At 37.7% G+C, this 19,898-nt stretch overlaps 1 protein-coding gene across 1 annotated transcript in view; it reads left to right on the forward strand.

Moving 5' to 3' along the window:
- Nucleotides 1-19,898, forward strand: part of Unc80 (unc80, NALCN channel complex subunit) — a 40,350-nt gene that overhangs the window by 18,173 nt on the left and 2,279 nt on the right. Inside the window, exons 29-51 of the mRNA XM_078184254.1 lie at nt 50-265; nt 682-817; nt 992-1,225; nt 4,490-4,663; nt 5,050-5,076; nt 6,541-7,030; nt 7,982-8,606; nt 8,703-8,883; nt 9,569-9,747; nt 10,309-10,557; nt 10,641-10,914; nt 11,012-11,319; nt 11,420-11,845; nt 11,989-12,207; nt 12,295-12,440; nt 12,522-12,849; nt 12,941-13,261; nt 13,337-13,595; nt 13,694-13,903; nt 13,967-14,317; nt 14,555-14,833; nt 15,107-15,202; nt 18,896-19,018. Of these exons, the coding sequence (XP_078040380.1) occupies nt 50-265; nt 682-817; nt 992-1,225; nt 4,490-4,663; nt 5,050-5,076; nt 6,541-7,030; nt 7,982-8,606; nt 8,703-8,883; nt 9,569-9,747; nt 10,309-10,557; nt 10,641-10,914; nt 11,012-11,319; nt 11,420-11,845; nt 11,989-12,207; nt 12,295-12,440; nt 12,522-12,849; nt 12,941-13,261; nt 13,337-13,595; nt 13,694-13,903; nt 13,967-14,317; nt 14,555-14,833; nt 15,107-15,202; nt 18,896-19,018 (5,851 nt within the window). The remainder of the gene's footprint in view (nt 1-49; nt 266-681; nt 818-991; nt 1,226-4,489; nt 4,664-5,049; nt 5,077-6,540; nt 7,031-7,981; nt 8,607-8,702; nt 8,884-9,568; nt 9,748-10,308; nt 10,558-10,640; nt 10,915-11,011; nt 11,320-11,419; nt 11,846-11,988; nt 12,208-12,294; nt 12,441-12,521; nt 12,850-12,940; nt 13,262-13,336; nt 13,596-13,693; nt 13,904-13,966; nt 14,318-14,554; nt 14,834-15,106; nt 15,203-18,895; nt 19,019-19,898) is intronic.

Here is a 19,898-nt window from a genome sequence, read left to right on the forward strand (position 1 = left end):
TGTGTTCACAGCATACGTGTAAATATTCGTATATACGTTGTTTTTCTAGCCGTACGCACCGGTAGTGGCACGTGCAAGTTTACTGTTAGAGTGCGCGCATTTTGTTCACCTATGCAATAAGGGGCAATGGCCGACTTGGATGAAGTCGAATTTCCCTGTGTTTCGCCCGTCGGTGCCGATCAGTAGCCAAAACACGTCCACGCTGCTGACCAGACTTCACGTGACCCAGCGCGCTGCTGGAAAATTATTTTATCAGTGGGCAGAGGTAAAACTTATGTTATTTTTCACAATTGCGACAACGAAAGAATTACGTAGTACAGTCAGAAACTAATACGATAGTCACCCTCTAGTTGCCCGCGAGGGCAGAGATTTTCAGCTCAGGGGCAAACACCGATCGGCGGGCTTAGATCCCCACTCCCAAGAGCAACGGTGCCCCTTCTTTAGTTTCTCATGAGACCCTCCACCAGTTTACTATGTGACCAGTGAACTATCTCAACCTTTTGCTTTAAAAAAAATTAGAGGGTGGTTCTTTCTTCAAAAAGATAAGATTGGTAGTAACGATAGCGAGATAACATATTTTTTACAATGTCGCTTGTAAAACCAAGTTTTAGGCTGATTCTTCCGTTGGTCTTATCGTATTCGGCTTTCGTAAACGCTTACAACAACGAATTAATTGAACAGGCAATTGGCACACGTCTGGAAGAACTGTTGGTAGAGGATAAGCAGAATATGGATCAAATAGCAGCGATGGTTTCCGACGAAAGTAAGCAGAGAGATTTAATTATCGAAGACGAAGAAGAGGACTTCCTCGACGAAGGTAAACACGCTGTTAAATATAATTCAATCGTTCACAGAACTGTAAATAAATCAGTAGCGAATTTCATCGACGCGACGAAGAAAATTGAAACCTTATCGGATCGTCCATCTTTTATCAACAATTTGATGTTATATTGTCAACCACTTAACCTGTTAACATGGAATTGTATTGTAGCCAGTATAAACGGTTACGGATCACAGTGCCCGATCGCGCTGCGTCTCGTTGCCTGTATTCTACTTTTGGAAGTGACAGCATTTTTAAGGGAAACGTATCAAACATTGCCAAAGCTTAACGAACTATTAACGAAAGAACACCCGCCGCCCAGAGAAACGATTCGACGATGGAGCATGGCATTATCATCGATGGGTCATTCCCAAACGTCAGCGCAAAGCCTTCAATCAATTGTAGGTAAGTATCGAAAACGACATCCTCAAATCTAGACTGTAGCGAACCGATAAAAATATCTTCATATATAACACAGTAAAAAAAGTAATAATTGTATGGTGCATTTTATTTATATATGTATACATAGCGTTTGTGAATTTCTTTCAGGTTGCAACTAATTTCCTTGCTTCTTCGTTCATTTGCTTGTATAAGATGTTTCAGACTGATTTTCCACGTTCCGTTTGCTGCTTATGGTGCTCGTATCTTTTGGAATTCGAAACCTTGCCTTGTACTGGAACCGTTCATTGTTCTAATTCTACTTCCGTTGCTTATTTTAATGGTATCTTCTAAACACTGTGTATTATGGTGTATAGGGTGTTTCAAAACATTATGTGATATACAAAATGAAGAACGATCCTTTGTCCACGCGATTCGTCAAGTTTAAGTTCTATCGTTTAGTTTTATCCTTTCTCGAAAAAATAGACCGGTTGAAAAATAATAACTACATTATTAAGTGCCGCGTTTATAATTTAATTATAAATGATTTATTATTTAATAATTGTCATTGCATGAATTTACTAACAATGTATTCTCTCGTTTGAAAGTTTTAATCAATTGAAAAAATCCGCGGATTGATATGATCTAAGAGATATATTCTATTTTTTAATCGTTCCAATTGCCATAAAAAATACACGCGACTCGCGTATGCATACTTGTGCGAAACACCCTGTACATTTTGTGTACCTAAGAAGAAAGATCAGGAATCTTTCATATCTTCCTCCACTTTAAAACGCCATCTATAATTCCTAAAAATATTTTAGCTTGATATTTTTGTCCTGTACACGCATCTGTGTCTTCTTCTTCGTTTCCTGAGTTCAGCTTGTCGTCGCTAGCACTGACTTGACTCCAACTCTCCTCCCTTCTCTGTCATACACACCTTTCAAGCCGCGGTAAAGGAGAAGTATATGCATATTTCGACGTGTATGTATATTTTCTTCCCTGGCACTCTTGTCTCTTTTCTTTCCTTACTTTTTCCCCTATTATAATTATGGTTCGTAACATGTCTCTCGTTATCTATTCTCATACAGTACCGATCATTATTATTTGAACGACAGAAACAATCATTGTTCTGCTTTTAAAAAAAGAACATAAATTGCAAATGTTACGTAAAATATTAGCTAAAAAATAAAATATAAATATTAGCTAAACGATTAATAAGAAATTTTTACTAGGTTTGTCGTATAAAATGCGTCGCATTTCGAACCGGTGTTATGTTGAAAATTTAACATATTTTATCTATCGAACAGTTTAGAATCGATCGAATAATTATGAGTGGTCTGCATGTACTGAATCAATTAATCATTTTCCAATGATTTTCATGCGTTCTGCGACCTTAAAAATCAGTGTGATACAGAGAACACAATCTTTTGCATTCATTTGTAATTGTCGTATTATAATTGCCGTGAATCGTTGTTCGCATTGATATTAAAGAAGAGGCAGAATGGAAAAGACAAGTAAGTTTTATCAAAAGGGATAACAAAATGTCCGCAAAAGCAAGAAACAATTTTACGTATGTCCGTCTTTATCATTGACATGTTTCACTGTTCCACGATTTCTTTAAGAAAAACTAATTCTTCTTATATTATTTACCGTTCGATTATTCTTATTTTTTTAATTATTTTTCCAACGTGTTCGAAACTGTTTAAACTTATTTTCATATCATTTATATTTTTTATACATTATATTTCCTCGCGATAGAAATGTTCATTTTACGTATCCGTAACCAAAGAATTCATCATCGTAATCCTGTCTCGCTTTGTGTCATTCCTCCTCGGTTGATTCGGTGAATAACATTTTCAAAAATTCTATTCCTTCAGCCTGTGTCAAGTCTTCATCGCTTCTCGAAATATGTTTTCTGTATTTGACAATTCTATATGATTTCTGTTTAATTAGAGACACACTTGCATTATAGAGAAAACATGCTAACAAGGAAAAGGTCAGAAGAAGAAATACGTTTTGTAATGAGTCCAGCTTCGGGTCGTAGGTCTGAATTTTTCGAGTTTCCGGCCGAATCAATTTTTATTGTCAAAAATGAAAAGTTTCACCTTTGACGTCAGACCTTTTGGAAATTAAATATAGCTTTCGATGCCTAATATTAAATGTTGAAAATTTATAAACGAAATAATTTGTCTTTGGCCCATTCTGTTATATATACATACATATATATGTATGTATGTATGTATGTATGTATGTACATTTTGCTTTCTTCAAAATCAGTTTACTAATAATTTTAATTACCACATTATTCAACACATGCTCGATTAAATTCAGCACTTCACCGTCTAACAAAAACTTTCCAACTACAGATTGTTTATCGTTTACGTACTTAAATGTATCTCTGCAGTAGTTAGACTTTGTAAGCTGTTGTCGTAGAATTTATACTTCAATTTCTCTATCTCGATGCGAAACAGAAATATTCTTTCTAAATTAATGTAGCTACATTCGCAATTAGTAGTTCGAGCAATTAATTTGTCTTTAAAATATTCTTTATTTCAAACATATGCATACTAAATCTATCCTAACTCTATGTAGCCTAAAAGTAGTACGATCTTTCAATCGTTATCAGTCTCTTGAATCGTTTAATTCGTTGTTTCCTGTATAGTAGATTATATCGTGTAAGTATTGAACGAATAAATTAATGGAACATGTGAATATTACATGAATTAATGGAACATGTGAATATTACATGAATTAATGGAACATGTGAATATTACATGAATTAATGGAGTATGTGAATATTACATGAATTAATGGAACACGTGAATATTAAATGAATTAATAAATCATACGAATATTAAACGAATTCATTGATAGATCATGTGAACATTAAACGAATTGATTAATAAATCATGCGAACCTTAAATAAATTAATTCGACTAAAAGTGAATTGAAGAACAGTCTAGTCGTTTAATCATTCTTGTCGCAATCTCCTAATCAATTATCGCAAACAAAATGAAACACTACAAAAAGCATAATTACAAGAGAAATATCGTTTTAAAATGAACGCACGCCGCGGTCTACGTTACGAAGCGTGACTCATTAAAAATCGCATTTCCGCTCCTGATCCTCTTCTCGTAAGTATTAGTGAAGGAACAATCACGCTGTCTCGATTCACTTAATCTAATCACTTCTGGATTAAATTTTCAGCAGAACGCAAAATTAGTTTTGTTGTTTGCGAACCTGATAACCAATCAGAAGGTAGTAGCAAATCGACTGTTACAATTCAAGGGGAGGATTTCCAGAATGCGGAAAAGGAGAAGGCAAAGCGGGTACAACCACCGCAAGGTCGGCCGTTTCTACTTCGGCGCGACACCACGGATAATACGACCGGTTCGTTTAAGAAAAGAAGTTTGAAACTTCGTCGCGACACCAAGGAGGGGAAAGACACCGAGTGCGAAGCCTGTGAGTACCAAATTAAACAAACCCCAAACTAACGAAAGCATTTGCTGGAAACAGAGAGTAACAGAACTTCCGTTACAAGGAACAATTCCTACAGTGATATTAAGGAACTTTTTTTCTTTACAAAACTGTTCTCTGTGACTTAACGAAGCTGTAACCAATATTTTCGCTAAGTAAAAATCTAACTGCGAATCACTTCGGGAATGTAACAGAAATTCTGGAACAGATCTGTCGCAGTCTTTTCGAACGTAGCATACATACATAATTTCTATGCTCGTGAAATGTTCTCTAATAACTTCACGATATGATACATTTTTACTGAAATTCCACTCTCTAAACGTTCTTATAAACACGTGACTGGTTACATACGTATTTCTTGATACTTCCAGACAGATTAAGAAGCTGTCTTATAGCTGGTACGTAGATACAGACACAAAACACACCGGAAGTACAAAACATATTACATATATACAGAGAACGCTTGAAAAAAAAATGGTAGGGACACTTTCGGAAGGTCGATTCCGTCTATTAAAGCGATAATAACGTTCCCATACACGATATGTTCGATAAGGTACAACTTTTTTTCAATTATAAGCTGTTTTCTTTTGTCCTGCGAACCAAGTAACAGAAACACCTGCAGAAGAGCAACCACCTTACCGGTGGAGTACATTTGTTGGCCTGCTACCACCCCATTTTTAACATACTGATCACTGCAACTTCTCTGACACATACACACATTATACAATACATTACGGAACGTTCCACGCTTGACGCCGGAATTTTGTTCCAGTTAAATAATTCATGTTCGAAGCTGTTTAATCAATTCATAATCCGCGTATAACACGGTGTTTTTAAAACATAATATTCGGGTATACTGTTTTAAGAAAGAAATTTAGATTATCACGTTAAAAATTGTGTATAGTTTTCTGAAGAAAAAATATAAGCAAAAGAAAGTAACAGAAATTAATTTTTCAATGATCTAACCTAGATAATAAAAGAAGAAGCCTTTTTAATGTACGATTACTATTATAATTTGTACAAATTCCCAAAATTATTTGGCAATCGAGTAATTAATTAGAAGTAAATATAAGCGTAAATTTTATACATTTAAGAGAATCGAAAACAATAGACGTAGTTCATGGAATGATCTAATTCATGATGTATTTTTACGTGCCGTGTTGTACGATGGTCATTTGTAAATATACAAGCTCATGTTTTGTCTATAATACATTTTCGTATTAAGCACGTCACCCCGCTACTTGTACGTAGCTACTGGAAAATCATGTAATATATTTGATCTATTCTTCTCTAACACCTCACCCACGTTTGTCATCGATATGCCATATACACGACAGAAGCCTCTCTTTTATATCTATTCTTTTCCAGCTCACGTTCTCCAACAAAATATTTGAAAATAAAGCTATTATCACAGTGAAAACTTAACCGATCACGTGCAATATTACTTCGTTCTTCCCGATGACTTATGCTTTTGCCCTCAATTTATGTTATGCTACTAGGAATTTTCTAACACTGGAACAAAAGAACCTTCTTGACAAAACCAAATAGGTTGACAATCTTTTATAATTGAATTCGTCGATTTACTTCTACGATGAGCTCTTTCTAATTAGTTTTTCTATTAGTCCCAGTGTAGCGAGTTCCACTGACAAGCCACGTGGTCGTTTAAGGTTAGAATAAAATACTGTTCTAAAAATCCGAAGGCAAGCAAAGTAATACTTAATTTTCACATATTTTTGCGCAAACTTGTAAATGAAACGAGCCACTCGCTTCTCACTATTTCAAACATTTTACACCCTCCTACAATTTTCGCAGCGATTCCAAGTTTAGCGGTGCTGTTATTAAACGCGCGAATGACTTATCAGTTGCAGTGAAACGAGCTGATTCAATCCAATCGAAGAGGAAAGTGAGCTCGTTCTCAGACAGAAGCGACACATCCGAGCCCGGGTTCTGCGGCGAGATCAGCGGCGAGGAATCACCAGGCATACTGATCGACGATCAACCGCCGGAGAGCCCGAGCGACAGTAACGAGACCGACGAGACGAATAAGAATTTTCCATGGATGAAAGTGCTGGTGCAGTTCTCGAACTCGTTGAACTTCTACTGCTCGCACCAGAACTATTGTCATCCGTATTGCCATAGGCGTCAGATGCGAGCCAGCAGCCGGCTGATAAAATCCGTGAGAAAGATTTACGGTGAGAAGTTTGGCATTCTAAACGGTACAGGGATCTTCGACTTCGACGCCGAAAAGAAGGAGGCCGGCAAGAAGGACAAACGGAGTAGGAAAGTGTCCGAGCAGACCAGCACGCAGGTGTCGCCTGTAAGAAGAAAGGACAGCGTCGGAAAAAAATACAAGTAAATCTTTGTAACAAGTCGATTCTCCATTGTTTACACTACACGTAAATTTCGTATAAAAGCGCCACCAGAGCTCACTCGAAGTCACCAGTTCTTCTTTTCGAAACTTGTAACATTCGTTAGTTTTGTCTTGACGAATTAAACCTTCCGTAAAGATTTTTTAGTCTACCAGTTTTTTTTTAACAAGTTGCACGGTATATTGCATGCCAAGATTTCGGGATCTCAGAAATATATAGATTTACAAATTCCGTTCGTATCTTTACTGCATTTTGAGAAGGTACTTTTTTGCTTATAGAAACGCAGGCGGCCAGATTTCAGTCGATTTTTAAAAGTATCTAACATGGCGGAAAATATTCGATCGAACCTGTGGATATCGTCTTTTTAACATTTTTCCGAAATTGTGATAACATATATATATAATATAAAATATAAAAAATATATAATATAATAAAATATAAAATATATAATATAATAAAATATAAAATATATAATATAATAAAATATAAAATATATAATATAATATATACATATATACATATAACTCTCATACTTCGAACAACGAGGATGACAACGAAGATTTCTAAAGAAATTTTTAGTTCATACGAGTTTTGCCATTCTGTTGTAACTTTAACAAAAACATTTTTCCTGTTGAACGTACAAATAATAATAATTATAACAAGTTACTATTACTCGTAATAATAATACTTATAAATGCTTATTAATAATACGAATAATACTTGATTAGTTCGATTGAATAGTTTTCTCCACCGTCAGTAAAATAGTATTTAAAATAGTACGATTACTTTTACTACTTCCGCATGTTCCAAAGCAGAAATTCGAACGCTCTGTATCTAGCGACAAAAAAAAACAAATCTGTGTACTGTGTGTGTTCAACCTCATAACAACGAGCTCTATTCTTAAGAACGTATATTTTTGTTATCCTTGGTATAGAATTGATAAAAACATAGATGGATCCCAGTCCGGTCGATTAACGCAACGTGACTCGTCGAAGGATTTAGCGGACCAAGATTCCGTGAAGGGCAAAGAGTGTCTGAAACAATCGCAAAAAGAAGAATCGGAGAAGGAAAGCCCGGCGATATTGAAGTACATCAAAGCGCAAGTGAAAGACGTATTCCACGCGCCGTTGGCGACGTTGGTAAAAGGAGCGGTGGTGATGACGGAGGAATTGTTCGTGGACGTCTTGCCAGTCGCCTGGGAGCTTCTGTTAGAATCGAATCAAGAGGTCGCGGCGTCGGCCGCGTCTTTGTTTATAGTCGCGGCCGTGCGCGCCCCGAACCAAGCGAGCGAGCTGATGCACCATGGCTTGCAGCACAGCTTGGCGAGCATGCGAATAAACGCGATACTGCGGTTCCAAGTTCTATGGAAGCTACGGTACCAAGTGTGGCCGCGGATGGAAGAGAACGCTCACAATACGTTCAAGGTACCGCCGCCGGGCATCGAGTTCACTTTGCCTTCTCCGAAAATCGGTATCGAGTCTTTGCCCGTTGTCGATCCCCCTTGGATGCCGCAGGTCAAGACGAAGGTCGAAGAAGTGACGATCAATCAGGAACACCATGTAAGTCTGCCTGACGCTTAACAGTAGGCTAGGTAGCGTAGTGAATTTTTTAGATTTTCAGTAGATTAAGTAGAGTATATTATGACTATTACTTAGAGGTCTCTGGTGACGGCAACGAAAACTCGTAAGAAGCAGCAAACTGAACTCATAAAAAAGGCTTTACAGGCGCAAGACGATAAGAAACGCGAAGAGAGGGAGAACTTTTTGATCACAACTATACCGATTACCGTGCAAGCGGCGTACGAACCTAGCCCTGTCGGTGATGACCACGACGAAGGTGAATATCGAATTACAGCGTGATTCTTGATATCTGTACGATGATTCGACGTTGCGTAGACGTAGGACATATGTCGCACTTTACTGCACTGTTCTCTGGTTAAGAATGATACAGTGGAAACTATTTAGGCTACTGTCAACAGGCAGGGCAAGATACAGAATGGTACACACAAGTTTTCCACAAGGATGGAAACTCGATTTCATCTTGATGTTCTTTTATTAATTACATATAGAAATAATATCGTGACTTCTCTAACCCGTCTATTTCGTTGCTAGCTCTTCCATACACCTGCAATTATAAAGCAGATTCGTATCCAGTCCTATGCACTATTGTTTGACTGTATTTCTTCTAATCCGACATAACCTGATCGTATTTCTTTCTATCGATGCATTTCTGCAACAACAGAGAAGCAATTCCTCAAGCTTTTATCCGTTGTCAGTCTCTCTCTATATTCTTATTCTTCAACTGTCGTTGTTTTGACTCCTGATGACTCATTACCGTGTCCTGCACGTGTTCACAGCTCAAGTTACACACAAAGCTTACATATTTGTTGCTCTGAGAAATTATGTCCTTTACGTGTTCCCGGACTGTCAATGGTTCCGATGTCACGTTTTATGTTGAGCTTAAGCCGAGGCTTTCATTTCTTTGCAACGTTTGGAAAGGAAATTCGTTTTACTTGCTATAGGGAACGTCGGTGACGAGGACGGCGGTGAAACAATAGCGCGGAACACGACTCACCATAGTCAATCAGCGCCGTCGTTGTTCCCATCTTCGTTATGTTCGGCGATCGTCCAGATTATACACCTACTCGACGACGCTGCCGTTTCCGACGACGGAAGCGCTGTTTACGAAGTCGCCTATCAAGTAAGAAATTCAACGAAATACACTTCGCGCGCCAACTTCTCTCGCACTAAATCCACGGCAAACAAAACTGACTACCGCAGAAAATCCACGAGACCATTGTTTTACATAGAATACAAAATCGAACACTAAATTTAAGATCAAAGTTGATACTTCTAAAAAATTAAATTAAGAAATATAAAGCTAACAAATGAAACTAACGAAATACAAGTTTTGTAGGAACTATATCTGTTGTTATCTTTATCGTTAAGAGTATTAAGAATGTACTTATCCACGTTTTCTTTATACTGCTAACATATAGTTTGTTATCTTTACAGTCTAGTGAAGAAACGTTGTTGTCATCTCGGGTAAAGAGACGAAAACATTTATTCATTTATTAATATACTACTACTTAAATGTTTGTGTATATATAATTCGTTCAGCGGCTGGCTCGCTGCGTCGTATCTCAGTTTGTTTTCTTTTTTTTACGACGAGCGAATCGCCGGCTCGCGTCAAATGATTCGATGTTGTGAAACGAAACACCTTCGTGCAACGAAAATGAATTGATTGTTGTTTCCTTGTTAGGTGATCTGGAATTGTTTGGTGGAAGACAGCGCGCTGTTTCTTCGCTACGTTTTGGAGCGGCTCACGAGAGACAAGCAGGAGCTTATGTTTAAAATCTTAAGGCACCTTATACGATTTGTGCCAAAGTTGCCGCAACAGGCAGCCTTTGCCTTGTACAATTACATTATCGGATACGTCATGTTTTACGTGCGCTCGCCGCACGAGGAAGGTCAAAAATTAATTGGAACAGCGTTGTCGATATTATGGATGGTAATTGGAGTTGAAATTGTTCCTTTGATGCTCCGCGATTTTAACCCTTCTATCGTATTAATATAAAATATATTGTTGCACAGGTAGTCCACAGTGTACACGGAATAATGTTCAAAGATCTGAAGCAAATATTACGAAAGGAACAGTGCGACGCCTCGATTTTATTAACTGCGAACGTTCCCTCTGCGAAGAGGATCGTTGTCCACGGTCCTCAGGATCCGGACGCGGCTGGAATTCCATCGCAATTCCCGGTGCAAGAAGACACCCAGTTCTGCCAAATACTTCGAGAATCGTTAAACTTTTTCGGTATCGAAGAATCGAAACAGCGCGAGTACTTCCTCGTCGATTACAAAACACGTTCGTATATATTTTACCAAAAACTTTTTTTTTCAATTACCGCGTGGAAAAGTTTTGGATAGATTGTTATTGAAAATTGTTATTGTTCTAATTCCAGACCAAATTCGCAATCCGTCGTCGTACGTACGGGATTATTATTTCTTCAAAGGTAGATCGCAATTCTCCGAAATGGAGATAGTTCACATGAAGCCGAAGGACGCGTTCAACGCGTTGCAACGTCAAGAACTGGTGCACAAGTTCGTCGAGATCGGCAAAGTGCTGCTGACCTGGGCGATTTTAAAGAACGTCGACATGGTGGTGCAAAGAGTTGTTTTCCTTCACGAGGAATTAATGAAGCTGCCGTCTTTCCCGAGACGGGCTCTGGAAGCGGACCTAGACTTGTACAAAGGTGGCGAAATTGGCCGGGTAAATATCGCCAGAAATGACAATGTCAATTGTTCATCGAATTGCATTAAAAGTATATATACTTGATATATTTAATTCTGTAAATATTTTTTAATTTCAGGAACTCCTCGGCCTGGACGTAATGCACAAATTTATGTGGGTGAAATTAATTGCAAGGATGTTCGAGGCGATGGCCGGCAACTTCGCTTATTCGGGCGACATCCATTTGTTTCTGAACGTTTTGAACGGCGCGATAATTCTTCACAGCGAGGACTCTTGCATTTTGCGTTACGTTGTCGCGACGTACATAAACGCAGCACACAATTTCAAGAATATTTTCTCAACCAACGGCTACCTGCTGATCATACCCACGTTGCTGCAATTGTATTCGACACATCAGACGAACAAACTTGTTACCACCACTGTGGAATACGCTGTGAAACAATTCTATCTCATGAACCGGAAGCCGTTCATCCTGCAAATGTTTGGAAGCGTTTCGACGATATTAGACACCGATGAAACCAGCATCCACGGAGAAGCGCACAAGGTATTTTATTGCGCTCGTTGAAATAAATATAATGCAGTTAATTGTTAAATGCAATTAAATGATAGACTCGTAGCATTTTTAAATAGGAAATAAATTTTATATATTTATAGTTTGTTTATATAATTTTCTGTACGATTTTTAAGGTTCCCGCCACGTGTTTATTTAATTTGCTGCTAAGCTTGGAGACCCCGTCGCCGGACCCATTGAACATAGACGAACTGGTCAAGGAGGAGAAACCACTGAAAGCCATCGACTTTTGTTATCACGATGAAAACGAGATGGTCAACGTTCTAGACTGCATATCCCTTTGCGTGATGGTGATAGCGTACGCGCCTGATTCTGTTAGGGGACAACAAATGTTGGTAGGGTATAACAATTTCACTTTAATATGGGTAAAGACATTTAGACGTTGTTACGGGCAAATGCGTAATTTATTGTCGATGCGGCAGATCACATTGGAGGCGATACTACCATGTTACGTCCAGCAAATTCAATCTCCGACTTACAACAGAGATGGAAGAACCGAGAAAGAAATAATCGATCAGTTGGCCATAGCTGTTAAAACCTTGGTTAATAATTCCGAAGCGCTTACAAAGTAAGTTTCATTGTTTCATTGACATTTGATACATCAACTATTCTTTAGATTCATAACTACACGGTCTTTCTATTCTATCAGATATTACAACGGCCCGCAAAAATCAAGTCCCGAACATAAAGGATCCAGTCAGCGAAATTACGGCAAGGTTCCGTATTCTCCTGGTTTTGACTTCGAAGACGAGACGCACACCACCAAGTACATGGAACACACCAAAATGAGAAACATTTACGACCGTGACAACGAGGACGCGGAGAATTGTCATAAAAATGAATTTCGTCGACCGCGCGACACGCTTTTAAACATGGTCGGCGACTTTGTGTCTCGGTGCTCGGCTCGTTTAGTAGAATTAAACAAAAAGTCACAAGACGGAAAGGTGATCGAGTTGTTGGACACGAAATGCCATATAGTGAGTAATTTTTTACGTCGCTGGTGAAAAAGAATTAATTTGAGTAATGAAAAATAGATTTTACTAATACCGTTTTGTGTGCACCCGACAGCGATTAGCAGAGATTGCGTACACCCTGTTGAAAATATCGCCGTACGATCCCGTGACAATGGGCTGCCGTGGTTTGAGAAGATACATGAACGATATTCTACCGTCAACCGAATGGTCCAGCGACGACATGAGGCCTGCGCTGACTTTGATTTTAAAAAGGCTCGACAAAACTTTTAGCAAAATCCATAAAAAAGCCTCGATCAGAAGGAACACAGATTGGACTGCCGCGAGCGATCTGTTGAAAGGAGTTTACGAAACTCTGGCCAAGTGTCCCTACATTGTTCATTTCCAATTTTGGAAAGCGCTGCTGAGTACCTGCCAGGTACACTTACTCGCTTGAAACATGACGACAGTGACATTATAATTGTTTACTGATTGTAAATATTAATTTGCGTAGTCTTTGATTAACGGAGACGTGCCAGTCGAGGATTTAACTTCGGCCTCTGCGGCTACATTAATGAACAAACTACCGCCGGCACATTTTTGCTCGACGGTGCTACGATTGATAGCGCTTCATGTTATATCCCTCGGCGAAGGGTACACCCTTGAAAATGTGTGCGGCGGTCACTCCATGTTTGCTACTCAAACTCGAACGGAGAATACGCTGCTGAACTTATTGATACCGCTGTTCTTACGCGTCGGAACTGGAAGAAAAGGTGATGCGATAATATAGAAGACTAACTATTATAGCAAACAAAAATGTCAATATTGTCAGGAAGAGGAATGCACGTCATCGCATTAATTTTTTTTTCAGATGTACAAAAATTAAGGCAATCGGACATCAATTTTGCTTTGACCGCTGTGTTGAATACGCTGTGGCCACCGAACACGAAGTCGGTGCCAGTGACCAGCCAAAATCTAAAGACCACGACGGATATGCGAGCGGGTAGCGTAACGTTTGTAGCACGAGATTCAAAGACTTTAACGAAAACGTCGTTGACGTTGTATCAAGTGGCCTTCTTAGGTAATTAAACCGTATCTTAAGATGTCTAATAAATCTCTAAATAAATCAATATATTCCGAACAGCTTTGAAAATTATGACTATATGCTTCGAGACGGAATTGAAGACGGAATGGCCGAGGATTTTGCGGACAATGCGTTTGTTGAATAAGCGGAACGAAGCCTCCACTTATCTTTGGAATTTTATAGAATTTGTAGTAACACATCGAACCGCTTTGTACATTCAAATGCTTCCGTTCACCGTGCACAAAATCGGCCAAGCGCCGATTTCCGAACACGAGAGAAATATGCAGAGCACGATACGCGCGAAAATTAACGGGGACACTAACACGGTACCAAAATCTCGCAGCACTCTCTTGACCGATCTCATACACGAATTGAAGGATCTCAAGGAAATAATAGAAGAGCGAAGATTCGGTTTGTATGCTTTTAGTTCGTGCTTCATAAACGATTCAACTTTCGTTCGTCCACAGTTTTTAGTTTTAATGAAAACCGAAGCGATCTAGCTTGTACATTTATAATGTTATCAATAGTTTAACTTTTTTAAAACTGGGTTAAATAATTTCTGTTTCGAATAATAGAATGACTGATCTGTTAAATAATAACTGTAACTATCAATGATGTACACAAGTAACTTCATTTTTGTATATTTAGACGAAATGCAACCAGAACCAAAGAGAAGCCTGGCAGACATGCACTCGAACGAAGGGCAGCCTCGCACTCAAAGACCGTCATTGCTGATCGATCTTCTGACCGGCGACCATGGATCTAGAGTTCATGCGAATCGTACGCCCGCGGAAACGCCGATCTCTCATTCCACGGCTCCGCAGTCTACGTCCCATTCAACCCATCAATCGAACTCGAGCGGCGCCGTCAAAGCGATGCAAGCAAGTCAAGTATCCGCACCGCCCAATGGTGTACATACTGCACGCGGTACGATTATCATTTCTAATATTCCCTTTAACGCTAAATTTACCATGCCGGTCATTTCGACCGTTTAAACAATTCCAATAAATAACTTTTATCAGTAATAATTATTTGTTATTAACAAGGAATCAGTGTGTAATGAAATTATAGAAATATATTTCTTTTACATCCACAGTTTAACAATGTATGAAGGACGTTTTCGGTCGACACGTTTAGAATAAAAAATTGAAAAATTACACGATGTAGAATTAACGAAACCGTACTTGTTGCTGTTCCCAGGATCGATTTCTAGTACGAGTGTGGGGTCGTCCACTCTTCGCGAAGCGAGCGACGTTGGAACAACCGAGCAACACGTGGAACATCTGCCGCCAACAGGTATCGGACAATTTTTCTTCCAAACGTAGCGAACAAGTCCCCGAACTTAAAATACTTTCAGTGCGACTTGCAAGCCTCTCATAAATGTTTCGTTGTTTTTCTAAGCGATTGCAAGACGTTTACCACAGTTGGATCGAGCCATTGTCTACAGGACACTGCGACGGAATTTGCAACGTTTTCGCGATACCCTTTTCTTTCTCTCAACAACGTTCATCTACGTTGCATAACCGAAGGCGCATCGCTTCGTTCCATTCCGTCGATAAGCGAGGCTTGCGATGAATTCTCTCTTCCGTTTCCGAATAACACTATCTGTTCTTTCCTCTTCTTTTCTCTCTCTCTCTCTCTCTCTCTCTCTCTCTCTCTCTCTCTCTCTCTCTCTCTCTCTCTCTCTCTCTCCATCAATCAAGGCTAACACATTAGGATTAGCTTCAACTCGGTCCGCATCGCTTGCGTTTCTTTTCTCCTTCACTTTTTCATCATTCGGGCCATTCCTGTTTGATCATTTATATTGACACATTGACCATTGCGTTGCTTTCATTGCTAGCTAGGGAACGGAGGTAAGCGGAATCTACTAGTAAAAACTCTGACAAAGTCTATATGATAAACGTCCTGCTGGTGTGTTCCCTTTATCACTGAACTGCGGATGTTCGTGCACGTAAATATATGTGAAGAATATACTATAGGGTTACCCCGCACGCACAATACGCACCACACTCACTGAAATCATCCGATACATCCGAATGATACACGGAATTCAGACGCGAGGTTACGAAAGTATTTAATCCCACTTCCACGATGAACAATTTATAATAAAGTCGGGCTCTGATATCTCCTTAAACTTGACACGATTGATTACGAATCGATTTTTTTAAATAGAAAATTATCTACTCGTTATTCTCGATTATATCAGCTGTGTTACATATATTGGTTTTATAAAGCTATCACGAGAAATTTATATTCTTTAAAATAGAATAGCAATTTCTTACTTTTATCAATTGTTTCTCTAAATATCTACCATACATATCAAGACCCACGTTAAACGACGATCGAAACTATATTGTCAAAAGCTGATATATTTCTAATCACCTGCCAAATTTTTTTTGCACTGAACATTGAAAGCACACCATGTCACAAGCATATCTATACATAACTACATTGTATATACATACAGAATTGTAAATAACTGAGCATATCTATACATCGGATAAACAATATTGCAGTTCTTTTTAAAATAACAACTTCTCGCATCGTTTCCCGTATAAATGGTGTAAGGTAGAGTCATTAAACAACTCAACGGTCTATCGTCGCGGTTATCGAATAAAGAACAAAATGCAAATACAAATTTTCAATGATACTGTGTTGAAACATTTGTACGTGGACTGTGGATTTTTATGCAAAATACGCTGATTAACGCTCGCTGTTGTCGCCGTCTGTTCCGCCATGTCGCTCGCTTTACTCTGAGTTCGATTTGTCCGTCGCCGCAGAGGGGATCGCGTAAACAAAAACACGTCTTTCTAGACGTTCGCAAACTCACGCGGTAAAACCCTACACAATAGCAGAGTTCACGGAATCGTACGAACTTCTCTACGCTTTTCTACAACCTCATCTCAAAAAGATACATCTACATATACAGTAGTAGCCATAGAAATTGCGCCATTACAAAAACAACAATATTCCTGACTTAACTATCGCATAAACGTTAGCCTAAGTACAATTATGTATCAGACTATTATGTAGAACTAATTAAAAGACTGTGCTAAAACAAATTTAGAATAGCTATTATATATGGAAAATTTATTGGCCACTACCGTATGTATTTCAATAAAGTGAAGTTTATTCTTACTATAACCATTGCTGGAAGATTTATTTAAACGCTAAACGAATTTTACACAAACACGCGGAATTCTACTGTATATTCTTTCGTATGTATATTCCCAAACAATACCGAACACACCTGAATCAACAAATCACACATTTGTAACGTATCTGGTAACGAAACAGAATCGTGCCGAAGATTATAGATTCATAATTAACGAATCTACGTGTGCATGAACATCCGCAGCGTACTTGTCACGCTTCTCCGTATCTCGTGTATAATTTTGTTATATCTTTTTCACTTATTCTTCCTTCTCTGTGTTCCTCTTCATATTTGCTGCTGTTTTATTATCATTTCCGTGAACAGAGATTCATTCTTGCTCAACATGTAGAGGCATCGTCACGAAAGAATCTAATCACAGCCTAATTACTATTTAATATCTATTAAATAGTAAACTGTGAGCTATTTCTTGATCCATTTTGCAAAATCAAAACTTCATCGAATAATTTCGTTGATAGTTTCCAAACAAAGCGACCGAATTGCGGGAATCTATTGAATTTGTAATCATTAACGGTGTAGTAACATTCATTGTAAGATATACACACGAATCTCATTTTCACGGTATTCCTTACTAGATTCTATTATATAGTTGCTGTTCTCCTATCACGTTTAGTACACGACCGTAATGAATTTCTTATAGCAGTATTTAGACAATGGTAATGTCCAACAGTTGGTATCCAATTCGTCGTTACGTAGATAAATCTCACCACAACGTAGTTGCTTCGACTTTCTACAGCTGTTTCTTTTTTTGTCTTACCAAATCACACGACAATCTCTCTCTCTCTCTCTCTCTCTCTCTATTTGTTGATCGAAAGAGATCGAACAGATACATACGTGTGTGTGCGTGTGCGTGAGACTGACGTTTAAATTCCGTATGATTTACACATCCACATGTCGCATAAGCATCCTCTCTCATTTTCTCATTGACATCGTTAGTTGAGCGAGCTTTTCCAGTCCATTATTCGCCAGAAAACTTCCATAATCGAAGCAACCCCGTTCTCGCCTACAAAAAGAAACTATACATAATACACTAATTTACATATTTTCAATCAAATTATATGACGGACCATCGTACCGGATCGTGCCTTTGGTGATTAAGAATAGAAATTAATTTATTAAACGGAATAATATTGTGTTCTGTCCATCTTAATTGATTGTTATTTACAGAGTACAACATATTTTTTTGTATGTACATTTTGTGATTAGTCAACCGTAGAGTCGTAACAATTTTTTAAATTACGAAATTCTTTTTAAAATCTTTTTAGTTTGTTCATTATTTCTTAATTATTTTTATACACTGTTACCACTGAAACTTCGTTCTTTTTGATGTACTACATGGTCTTTAATTTTTTAGAAAGGTAATTTAACGTTCAATTCGTAAAACAGTGCTCGTAAGTATAAAAATCGCTTGAACGCATAAATTTTATTAAACAATTTCTTATATCCTTTATGACAGTAAAAAATGCACAAAAGTTATCAGAATCCTTTAAAGAAATAATTAAATACTTCAAAGTATTCTACATTCACGCACGTGAATTATGTTCACTTTTATTCAAATATTTTATCGCTTTTAATTTTCATGATAAATTTAATGTGACAAATATTTGAGAAAAATAAGAATATATTATGTAATTATGAATTAATTTCGATGCTTGGATTTTTATAGTTATGTAATTTTTTAATTGTACTAAAAAGGAACGATGTGAAATCGTTGTTACAAACAATATGTGAAACGTAACAATGACACGAACACATGGTTTGCCTTGTTTCTCATTTCTTTCCCGTTCATTCTAGTCGTTGAATGTGGCATGTTTCAGATAAATCCCAACCACCTTCTACTAGCGATGAACGTAACCATGTTAAGCCTCATCCTATATTAACTCATCAAAAGGCGCCAAAACTGCGCTTTCTCTCTTCCGTAGAATTTAGACATTCATCAGGTAAATTCCGAGCCCGTGTTCTAAATAAATACTACATAGTTTGCAGATAAGAATAATAACTATATCATAGTTAGATCGAACGAATATTCGTTACTTAAATTGTACATAGTAAGCGTAAACGATCCCCAGGATACTTTTAGAAGAAAAACTAAACATCTTGCCAATAATTTAATAATAAATAATATTCTCGGAAAGATGGCAATCTCAAAATGAAGTAAAACTCGTTGTTAATAACATACGCGCTAAATGCATTTCAATGAAAATTTTATTTTGCTTGTCTTGTACATTCTGGGGCATAATATTCTATTAGTAATATTCAATTGCATTTATAAAATACGTATCAACTTTCTTCTTCCTAGTCAATTTCCTGAATTTTCTATTCTAAGCCATTACATGTTCAATTTTATCATTTGCTTTTTAGTATTTATTAAACCTTGAATAAAAAATGGAATACTTTCTACACAGACCTTACACAGGCATGGATAAATCATTCATTGTTATCAGTACCATCCTCATTGCTCATTTTATGTCCGTACTTATTAAGTCATTCGATAGCTCGAGGAACGTTTCCGTGTGTCCTCAGAAATTATGTCAGGTTATGTCATCAAGAAGTACTTCCGCTGCATGCTTAGACGAAGTAAAAGTTGCTTTTATAGTTTTTTTCCATCATGAAACGTAAAAGAGTTTTATTTCTATATCAAAAGCATACAATAATTACTTCATCGTTAATAAATGATTTATAATAATTGCGGAAATTCCATGTTCTCTTTTTTTTAGAAATATAATATTTTCCGTAGGTAAAAAAAGAATAAAAGATGAGAAACGTGACTTTAGTAGTATATAAAAGTAAATAAAGCGAGCTTACGAATGATCAATTTGA

This window comes from Augochlora pura, chromosome 6, assembly GCF_028453695.1.
Source record: "Augochlora pura isolate Apur16 chromosome 6, APUR_v2.2.1, whole genome shotgun sequence".
Lineage (NCBI taxonomy): Eukaryota > Metazoa > Arthropoda > Insecta > Hymenoptera > Halictidae > Augochlora > Augochlora pura.